At 37.4% G+C, this 12,081-nt stretch overlaps 1 protein-coding gene across 3 annotated transcripts in view; it reads right to left on the minus strand.

Moving 5' to 3' along the window:
* kcnn3 (potassium intermediate/small conductance calcium-activated channel, subfamily N, member 3) overlaps positions 1-12,081 on the minus strand; it is an 82,155-nt gene that overhangs the window by 42,264 nt on the left and 27,810 nt on the right. For all 3 annotated transcript variants that reach the window (XM_058396119.1, XM_058396118.1, XM_058396120.1), the window contains exon 3: positions 10,602-10,697. In XM_058396119.1, coding sequence (XP_058252102.1) covers positions 10,602-10,697 — 96 coding nt within the window. The remainder of the gene's footprint in view (positions 1-10,601; positions 10,698-12,081) is intronic.

A 12,081-nucleotide genomic window follows, 5' to 3' on the forward strand; every position in this document is an offset into this window, starting at 1 on the left:
GGGGAGGAAAACGGCATACCCCTTAAAAAAAAAATGATTTACAAAACTTATTCAAGCATTCACTTACTGGTTGACCATCTCCACAATATAAGAGTGCCCATTAAGCCCAGAGTTCAGTCTGCATGATGAGCTGCAGCCTCAGTAAACTCAACGTTAATGTCATTACAAGTGATTTGGTTTTTTTCACCGTGGCTCTTCAAACAGGTTTTAATTATATTCCACATCTTTGATTCTGTAAAAGGAACTGTACTAATTGCTGTAATATCAGGCATGAATTATTAACATATAACAACATTCAATAGTATGAATTACTAACATACAATTCTCTCCATTTAAATGTTTATATTCACATCAGTGTGACACCAAAAAGAAAGAAATGAGTGTAAAAGTGATCAGACAAGTTTTTATGCAATTTCTTAAAAAAAGACTTCTTCTCATTTATAGCAAATGTATGCTTGAATAACAAATTGTTGTATTATGTTTTGATGAATAGTTTGTGGTAATCATAATTACATGCATCTCAAACTGCCATGCTGTATACATACAGATATACAATTTAATTAAATCTAATTCAATTAAACAAATTTTTAACAACGAACTAAAAAACGAGCTAAAAAATGTTTTTTTTTTATTATGAATAAAAGTTTAAAACCGAATATTTATTTGTCCCTAATGAGCAAGCCTAAGGCAACAGTAGCAAAAAAAACTTCCCTTAATGAAAGTGAATGAATTTTTGGTACAGACCCCAAAGCACATGTGTGTTTTTAACCTTCATCTTTTTCTTTTTTTTTTACATTTAAGATAAATAAAGTTCAGTCTGATAAAAGTCTACTAGTCTTGTGTAGGAGCTTAGCTGTTCCTTGGCATCGTTTTCTTAAATAGCCATTAAAAAGTACAGATAAAAGTACAATAGAATAGGAAACTATCCCAAAATGCTGCATTTCCAAAACAAACCGTCTAATCATCAAATCCAATTGCATAGAAACACAACTTCTTTTAAATAAAAAAAATTGTACTACTGCCTCTTAGAGGCATTTGCCTCAATTCGATGACATCCCGCAAGCTACACTTGAAATCAATCTATCAGTCCTAATCTAAAGCATTCATCAGCACTTTATTCACTCCAATCAATAGCCTTGTCCTAATCCACTATTTTCTCTTGTTTACTCCTTACTACATGAGACTTGCATAGAAAACGTACATTTCCATTTAAAAAGGACAGCAATACCAATACTGATAAGAACTACAGACGTCAGCAGCAAGAGCATGCATTCGAAAGTAGCTAACATGTATGATAGCCGCTTAAACACACAGCTCCAATTCTGGTGTATACTTTAATCTCTTAAAAGTCCCCTTGAGAAGATGTAGCACCAAAACTACTTGTTTAGATTTCACTTCACATTAAATCAAGCTCAAGTTCTGGGGTGATATAATAGGCTCTGCGTTCTAAAACAACTTCCTGGAATGTCATTGTAAAAAAGTTTTCCTGTATGAGTTGCTTCCAAAAATGCTCTTTCAGTCCTAACCCTGCACTCAGAGATAATTAAAAAATTGGCATCTAGCTACCATGATGACGCACTGAGCTGTTTATTAGTCTTTAGCTGGAATGGTGCAGTCATGAATCTTTTTTAATGTCACTCTAGACTTTTTTTTCAATAGGGGGCCAGATTAGTTCACATCAAAATACCCCAAAATATTCAAATAAAACTCGAAATATAGAGAATTTTATTTACTGGAATAACTGGAGCAGTGTATCACCTGATGGCTGTAGTTGTGGCGTGCAAAATGATGTTCAGAAAGCTGTGCTTTTTATTCAGGATAAATGATAATGGCCACTCTCAAGGATTCGTGAAAGATTAGTGCTCGCTGATAAAAAAAAAAAAAAAAACGTCCTCAGAATATTGTCTGCCGTTCCTGTGATTTGTTACATAATGTCTCATGAGATTAAATTCCTTAATTGCTGCAACAGTCTCTTGATATACGAGGCATATTTGCTAAATGAATTTGCAGGTGAAATCAAAGAAGAAAAAAGGCTCATTGTCTACAGCTGTCCAAAGGCTGTGTTTGGTCCTGGGGTCGGACTTCGGATTCCTGATTTAGACGAAATGCAGGAGGACAAGAAGAGAAATGCTCAATGAGTTTATGAGTATATTAGGTTATGAGTTTGTGGCCCCTCATCTCACAGTGCCCAATGCCTACCAAAAGCACCATGGATCTCATTGACATTTTGATCTTTAAAGTCCTCCAGAACAGATCTATAATCAATAATTAATAACATATCTCTTCCCTCCCCATTCTCCATCATCAGCTCTGTTCTGTCCCTCACACCAGCTGGTGACAAATGTTCAAATATTTCAAAATATTTTGCGATTTTGATTTTTATTACATTCAACTAGATTTAGTTGAATACACACATGCATGCAAAACAACACACACACAAACACACACACACACACGCACACACATCCTCCCTCTAGGAGTGTGCTGGCAGAGTCTGAGTCAAAGCCAGGAAGAGAGACTCATCACCACAGAGACACATACAGGAGGAACTCCGGCTTCCAACGACGCACACTTATGTACTCCCTCACACATACATACAGACACCTTTGACAGCTCTCTCTAATATGTTACACTGTACAACGAGCCTTCGATTACGCTTAGTGTGAACATGTTTGAATTCTGATCATCGAGTTCACACAAAAAACATACAGCAGTGAGTTAGAGAGATGAGATGATGTTAGACCAGCAGAGAACGAGTGAAATGACATACACTGAATTCAGGTGAAATTCATGCTAACCTATAAATAATAACCAACCCATGCAACTGCACTGATGTCACCATTTTCTAGTACCATCAAAGTAATTCATTAATCCATTCACTCATTCACCTTTAGTAACTACATATATTATGCCAGCTAAAGCTTGTAGCCGATCCCAGGAATACTCTGTACAAGGCAGGAATACACTCCATACAGGACACCAGTCCACTGCAACACACCATTTACACACACACTCACACATGCATTCACACCTAAAGGCAACCCCTGGGGCTGTGGGGCATCACTGTAGAAAAGGACATTTTAGCAAGAAAAAAAAAATAGCTGTATTGTCAACGCTGTCATTTCCTAATAGACAATTTGTTTGAAAATCAAGCTCTAAATCTGAAAGCCTTAATTGTGCTTCTTTTTAGAAAGAAATACTTAAAATGAGCAAAGGTATCTTAGTATAGAAAATTATTTCAGGCTTTTAGAAATGAGTATGAACATATATATTTGACAAGATCTTGTCACTTGCTACAAAAAGATTTCTTTTCTCTGCAGTGATGCACTAGTACAATGACAAACCTGAAATTTGTAACATTTGTTAGCTTATGCTACAAATTAGACATTGATGCTCCATATCCAATCCCAAGTTTTTATTTATTTATTTATTTTTTGCAGCATTCCCTCATTTCTAGCCTAATTACCCCATGTTGCCCAGTTTTGTGTGCTCTCTAAGTATCACTGATTACTTGATTGCAGGATTCCATATTTTTTCATAATGGCTTTTTCATATTTCTGTCCTCTTCTGTCCACACACATACACACACAGTAAGTATATCTCTAGGCCTGTACATCATCCTTGTGTAGTGAATCTGTGAGTACATCTTTTACTATCACTGTTTTAGAAATTTAAATATATCTAAATAGTTTGCTTTCATTTTCAAGTAGTTGATACCTTCATTCATATTTCATATCATTCATAGTTTATTCATTGACACTGTAGCACTCGGATACACAAGGATACACACAGGGGCCAGATGTACTGAAAGAACCCTTGCATGTCAACAAAACTGTTGATTAAGTCTAAACAGTTTAAGCACAGTGTAAAAAAGTGCATTTCTTTCCCTCATGCATGTGCAAAAAAGAGGGATGTCAGCACAAAATAAGGGTGGAAAAGTAGCTGATTACATATTCTGTTCAAGTTTGGGAAATTAGCAGCAATCAGGTATAAATCAGTGGCAGACAAGTTGCTTGGATCGGTACAGTCAGTGTTGCACAGGCTTCTTTAGAATACATTAATAATTCTATTGAATTTTATACTTAGATATACAGAGATATGAAGAAGCCCTGAATAGTCCTGCATAAAGATGTTTGTATGATTTTTGTCTAATATTTATGACACTATACAGTGGAACCTCAGCATATGAATGCCCTCCCTTACGAATTTTCGCCTTAAGAATTGAAATTTTGCAAGAAATTTTCAGCATTGAATGAACCAAACACCGGGTAAGTTGCGTGTGTGTCTGGGAGTCGTTCAAAACTTGTTTGTGTCAGTGGAAAGCCAAGCGAAGCGAGTTTACAAATCTTATTTAGTTATTTTTTTTATTATTATTATTATTTTTGTACCAACGTTGCCTTTGGCATGTGTTCAAATGCTACATGATTTTTCAGGCGTTATTTTGTTGACAGATTGGTGGCCTATTCTATTTTTAGCCCAAGCTTGGTGGCACGACTTCCTGTGAGGATCCATGACATGGAATGCTTGGTCAGTACTTTGCAAGCAGCCGTACAGTTTACATACGCTTCGTATTGGTAATGTTGGTAATATTTTTGGGTGGCTGGAACGGATTATCTGCATTTACATTACTTCTTATGGGAAAATTAGCCTTAAGAACTCGCCTCCAGAACGAATTAAATTCATATTCCACTGAACTGTATATAACAAACTCAACCTACAATATGTACATCATACACCACAAACCACTGCATCAGTTTCAACGCACTAAACACTACACAGGACTATTGTTACACCACCAATATTCTAACTCTTATAAGGGCCTCTGTCAAGAGTAATGCATTTCCATTGTTAATTATTTATACAGAACAGTTTATTCTGTACACAGCAGTCTTTTCATTAGACTAAATGCAAGTGAGGATATTAATCAGCCCTCCACACCATGTACTTGTTCTGATACAGCTGTCCTCATGTAAAAATACCCTATTAACACATTTATTGCTCTGTTATTGAATTTGCAGTCCTGAGCTTTTTGACAGCTGGTTGACAACTTCTATCATTTCACAGCGGCTTCTAAACAGGAATTTGCGCCTCACGTAGAGTACATCTGTTAGGTGATCCCAGGCCCAGTTTGCATAATTAGTTAGTAAATTAATTATTAATTTCAAGAGGCACTGGAAGAACAGATTGTGGCCACATCATGCTGTGATTTGCAATGCATCCCTCTGTATGGACATCTAGCTCAGAGGAGTAACTGTTGTCTCTTAATGACAGACACATTATACTGACTGGAATCCATTAAGTGTTATGTTTTCAAATCAATATTCCAAGAAATTCCAATAATTTCCTTAAATCATTTCTAATTTTAGTTTTAAATGTTCCAGTCTGTCCAATTATCCTCCAATTTCCATCATACCTCCTCTCTCTAAGTTTCTTCTGTCTAACCCAGTTTGCTAGTTTTCAGTCATGTTTGAAAGAACCTTAGTACAGATCACAATCTGCTTGCTTCGGACTGTGGATAAGTTTCTTTTTTATTAATGTTTGACACAGTAGACAATGATATTTTACTGGACAGGCTTGCAAACAGTGTTGAGTTAAACTCACCAGTCTTTGCCTAGTTTAGATCTTTTGAAAAACCTTTACCACTTTGTTAGCAGGCAAAAACAGCTTTTTTAATGACCTAAAAAAGATAGAGACTAAATGGTTCACTAAAGTGACCCACAAGGTTCTGATAGCAAGTTCCCATATTATTCACCCCTTTATATTCAACCCTGTGGATGTGAAATGCACAAAACATAATGTTGCCTTTCACTTGTATGCTTATAATGCACCATCATTATTTCCTTCTTTAAGTTCTGACAAAACAGAAATGCTGATATGTTGGGTACATGTCAATCAGTGCTTCAGCCATAAAGAAACCATCTGCTTGTATGGACCTATTTTAGCATAGGCAGATCAGCCTTTATTAAATTTTAAAAATTGAAACAGTTAAGATTTCAAGCATCTCAAATGGCATCATATCGAGCATATAGAGCTGTATTCAGAGTTTGGTGACTTGATTGGAGTTGAAAAGATCTTAACATTACATGTCAATATTTACACATGAAAAGTTCTTCATATTCAGAATTAATTTATACAGGTACTTAAACTGAGCTTTGGTCAGCTCATTCAGATGATTGAAATCAAAGCATCTGAGGTTGCCAGATTTTCTTTTCTTTTTTTATTCCTGGATTTGTCTAAGATGGTTTTTTTTTCCAATAGTGTCTAGACTACAAGGCAGAAATTATCTGGCTGATAGAAAAAGGCTGCAATTCTGGAGGGTAGTATATATAACAAAGGTTCTACATGTATTATGTATGAAATGGGAAATTTAACCATGTAACACTAAGGTTAGAAGACACACTCACTATCCACCTGCACACTGTGGTTATCTGATCAGTCAATCATGTGGCTGCAGGGCAATGCACATAGAGCTTTAGTTAATGGCCACGTCACACATCAGGACAGGGAAAAAGTGTGATCTCTGTCACTTTATCCGTGGCATGGTTGTTGGTGTCAGATGAGCTGGTTTGTGTATTTCAGAACTGTTGCTCTGCTGGGATTTTCACATACACCAGTCTCTGAAGTTCATACAGAACAGTGTCAAAAACACAAAACACTAAGTGAACAAATGTTCTATAGGTGGAAATGCCTTGTTGATAAATTAGGTTAGAGGTAAATGGCCAGAGATTGGTTTAAGCTGCCACCAAGGTTATAGTAACTCATATAATTACTCTGTACAACAATGATGAGTAGAAAAGCATCTCAGCATTCACAAATCACTGAACTTTGAGGTAGATGGGAAATCCACACTAGGTTCCAATCAACCAAACTACACAGATCGGAGAACTGTACAGATTCAGTGAGTCTGTGCCCATGATTACCTCAGATTTATTCTCTTAGTGGACAAGAGTGGAACCTGATGTAATTCTCTGCTTTTGTAGCCCATCCACCTCAATGTTTATTTCATTCTGAGATGCTTTTCTGCTCACCTTGGTTGTAAAGAGTGATTATTTAGTTACTATTTCCTTCCTGTCTTCTAAGATGTTTTGTGATTTTCCTCAGACAAGTCTGAATACTCAGACAAGTCTATCTTGTACCGACAAGGATGGCTTGGTTACAGAGATCACACTAAGATTGTATCCATTGTGCTGCTGCCACAGGATTGGCTTTTTTGAGAACACTTTGTAAATACTCTGGACTAGTATGCCACTCTAATGATGTTAAAATGGAGGAAGCACTTGTATTCCACAGCAGTTGGAATGTTAATCACTTGAGTATCCAGAACGAAGCAGATTTCACCGCCATAGCCAGCAGGTCTAGCCCAGGTACTCTCTTTATGGCTTGTTGATCTATTAGCAATTATACTTCTGCATGTGGCGTGTTTAACGCAGAGGGATGTCTGGTGGTAAACCGTGAAACTGTAAACGCTGTTGTGGTTTTTGAAAACCGAAAGGGGGCCTAAAGCTGCCTGCTGCCTCAAATCCCAGAGTGGACATGCTTCCATTTCTAGGGGTCAAAGCCTATTTCTATTCCCGCTGCAACAACGTAGCAAAGACGCACCAGTGACTGCGGCTAGCTCCACTGCGACTCCACTATGACAATTCAGTATTAGGAGAATGCTTTATTCACATAGCCTGTGAGGTGCACTTCATGTGCCACTACTGACATTATGCTGTAGTTAGGGCAAGGCTTTGTAAGTACTTGTCAAAGATGGTTAAGTCCCACAGTGCCTTGAAGACTAACAGCTCACCCTCCTGCCCTGAAAAACAACAGGTTCGTGAACAACATGTCAATACCCCATGAATCTCTTCTGATGACAAATAGAAACTCCTTATACATTTTCTAAAGAACACCTTACATAGTGCCCCAACTCTAACCCCACATTTCATGATAAACGATCTTGCTATATTTTTGGAACATTAAGCCAGAAAAGGCTGTAATCGGAGTTGGCAAATTAGTTGAGAGATATACAGAAAAATTTATTGCTACTTGCTTCTGACTTGTTCCTTTCCTTAACACTTTACATTGCTGAGGTCGAGACCACCATTTTAAAACATTTGCTTTAATGCCAGAAGAAAATCAGGAAATAGAAGTCACTTCTGTGGGCATAAAATGTTGTCACTTGTAGCATAAACGTGGCAATTGAAGAAAAAAATGTGTTTAACTAATATGATAATATCTGTGATAAAATTACTAAAGACCTATAGAGTATTTACCTTACAATAGAGGTGTGCTGCGGTGCACAAATGTTGTGTGCTTACTGGAGATGACAGTCAAGTATACTATATAATAAATATTTTTGAAAAATTGAGCTTTCTCTATTATAAATAGTATCTGCTGTATACAACTAAAGGTTAATTAAATTTAATAGGCTTACAAACCAATTATAGGGTGCTTTCAGGATTGAAACACATTTGGAAAAGATGCACAGATGGAAAATTAACATGATCATGAATTCAACTTTTTATGATTATGCAAACTAATGTATTCTCAATGTTATTTATTTATTTACTTATACAAAAAATGTCTAACATATTGAGAATATATTAGGTTGGAAGTTTCACACAAAGTTGTATTTATGATAATCATGTTCATTTTCTTTCTGTGCAAAATTGTCTAGCAAAAATTTAAAAGACCTAAAATATGGAGAATATATTAGGTTGCATAGTCATAAAAAGTTGAATTCATGATCGTGTTAATTTTCCATCTGTGCAAATTTGTTTCTGGAATGCACTCTATAATTGGTTTGTCAGCCTATTAAATTAATTAACATCACAGTTATATACAGCAGATACTAACAAGAACAGAGAAACAGCGAAGCTCAAATTCTGTAGTGGCTACCACGGAGTTCTCCAGAAAGCACAGTACAATTGCACACCTGCAAAACACCACTTATTTCTTATGCTATTTTTATTTCTGTTTTTTCTTTTTTCTTGTACCCTCTCCGAGCTGAGCATGTGTGTGGCCATAAGCTGAGCAAAACCTAAACTGAGTTAGAGAAGTGGCAAGCAAGCTGAAAAGCAGCTCTTGTGTTTTAAATTTTATCTTACTGCCTGCTGAGATTGTTACACTAGTGCCAAAATACTGGAGCTGCTCTGAGAGTAAGGAAACTTAATATGAAACAGAGATCTCTTGCCCACATAATCCAGTCACTAATCCACCTGCAGATGTAGCAGCATCGTCTCTTTGACCTGCATTTGCAGCAGCATGAGTATGCCAAAAAAATAAATCACACAAGCCCAGGCTGTAGATTAAGCCCTCCTCAGGTTCCTCATTATACCTTCTATGTTTCCTGTGACGCCACAAATGAGCAGCTCCATTGCCCCGTCTAGGATCATATGCCAGAGTATACATACTTTCTTTTGTATACTCTGTAGATCTTTGAGGGTCTTTGGGGACTTTAGATCTGTCTCTGCTGACCAGTGACTAAAAGACAGTAAGACAGGAGGCAGGTGCTTCCTGGAGCTGACTGTGGAAGAAGGAGATTAGCCCTTTGTCTTTACTCAGAGGTTCCTTGATTCCTGCAGGTGGTAGCTAAGAAGCCAGAGAAGTTGGTTGAATGAGAGGCACTGGAGCATATCACTGCACAAACTATGGCAACCTGAATCCCTTCCATTTGGGAAGAGGATGATCTGACAGGCACCATCAGGTGTGCTGGCTTACAGTGAAAGGTAGAATCTTGGCATGTAATGGGTCTGTGCTGACAGTGTTGTCCAGCAAAACTCATACCATACTTTTAGTAACTTTTAGTCTTTTTCTTTTTGTCCCCAAATTCTTCAGCTTTGGAGCGCTGAAAGAACTCTGGCCTGGTTGTCTTCAAAAAAAGGTGAATCTACATCTCTAGGTCTCTGCAGTGTAATGGTCCTCCATAGTCTAGAGGTGAAATGCTAGTACTGGTAAGTACTCAAGGGGGTACATATCATAGCACTGTGGATTCGGGATATGCACAGAACCTGATTCACCAAAGCCTGATTCAATATGTGATTATGAATAAGAGCTAAGAGAGAAAGTGAGGTATATGATGGTTATGTGGAGGTGGACATTTATGACACGCTCAAACTTTAGTTTCAAAAGAGATCCTAACCAATCAAAGCACATTTATGCCATGTACATTACACAAGCTATAAATTTTACAAATTAGTGAACAAGAAAACTTAAATAAGATTCCTTAATTGGAATTTTTGTGAATATTTCATTTGTATACATAAGCATTTAATGTTTTCTTCACAATATGCAAAAGCATAAAAACTAATTGGACATTTTTTCAAGGAAAATATCATTTCATTTAAATGTTTACCCTTGAGTTTTGAGTGTCAAATAAGTGAATACAAAATTAGAAAGTCAGAAGTCAAATTTTTCATTCGGCTAGTTGCAGCAGTGTTGCAGACAACCAGTGGACTGCAATCTGACCAAACGAAGCCAGTCTAGTTTTATCTCACATAAACATATTTTTCCAATGAAAAAATAAATTATGGTCACGAATTTTAAATGTTGAGCCCTAATGTATAGAGCATGAATGAGTATGCATATGTTGGTGTAGGTGAGACTGTGCATATTCTTACCTGCACTTCTCGAGCATGGTAAGCGATGATGAGCCCAAGAAGGATGATGGTAGACAAGCTGATAAGACATTTCAATGCCAGGGAATACATGGAGCTCTGCAAAAACATATCACACAGATACAGTTAACCATATATTTTAAAATATATATACATAGTCAAATACACATACACACACATAGCATCCTGTGGATACTCTAATAGCCTCTATGATTGCTCCAGGCTCATCATGATAAACGCAACAGTTATGTCTGCACCACAAATCAGCAGGAATCCAAATAAATCACTTTCTTCACTTCCTCTCTCTCTCTCTCTCTCTCTCTCGCACACACACACACACACACACACCCACACACACACACACACACACACAGGGCCATCTAACACCTCTCACTCTGACAGAAGCCAAGGTGATCTATCACTTCCTGTCCAAGCCCCAAAGCTTTCTAGTTGAACTCCAGATAATATTAGAATGGCCACCTGTGGGTCTAATTTAATGCTCTGTACAAAAGCCATTACTCCACACAACCCATAGCACACAGTGTTCTCAAACTCATCTAGCTATGGCACTCATGAAAGCAATCACCCATTTTTGTTTTTCACATTTTCTCTCAAATGCATCATATTGCACTGTCTCAAATTAAAAATATTAATATTCCACATAAATACATGTAAACAAACTACATTTATTATTTTTTACATATCTTTATTAAATACCTTAAACTGTAAAAAAAAAAAAAAAATGCGGCCAAGGTGATCCACTGTGGTGACTCCAAACAGGAATCAACCGAAAGAACAACTTAAAATATAATACATCTGTCACGTCAATGTAATCCACACACTCCATTTCCCAGAACACACCGCAGCCCCCAAACTTGGCTGCCCTGAACCACACTGCCCAGAATGCACCGCCATTGATATGTCTTCTAAACACACACACACACACCTGTTCCAAATTCGACATATGCAACACACACACTCTAAAAAGAGACTTTCATTCCCAGTCTGGTTGTGAAGTAAACACAGTTTGCCCTGCACATCAGTTTTACCAAGCATTCTTATTCTGTTGCTTATTGCCCTGCTTTTTTGTATATTTGTATGTTTCCAGTGTTTGCCCTGTGTATTCTGTATGGTGATCGCTTGACTTCATCTTAAAATTTAGATATGTTTGCACTCCCCTCTGCATTAGCCCTACTTTCCTGACAGATTACTTTGCAACATCATGTATGCTGCTGGAGAGGCTGCCTGGCAGCATGCGCTTACTGCTCATGGGCATCTGATGGGAGAGCAGTGGCAGTACCTCACAGACCTGGATGCAAAATTACCCTCCTCTCTTAAGCTGCACATTGCACCACAACACTAAGCTCTGCATGGCAGCTACAGATGCCATAGCCAGATTTGCAGGCAAGGCCTCTCAATGTAAAACATTTTTCCTGCAATGTTTGCTGTATTTTGCCAGCCAGGAGGGAATGTCAAAGCAGCA

This window comes from Hemibagrus wyckioides, linkage group LG01 (assembly GCF_019097595.1).
Source record: "Hemibagrus wyckioides isolate EC202008001 linkage group LG01, SWU_Hwy_1.0, whole genome shotgun sequence".
NCBI lineage: Eukaryota > Metazoa > Chordata > Actinopteri > Siluriformes > Bagridae > Hemibagrus > Hemibagrus wyckioides.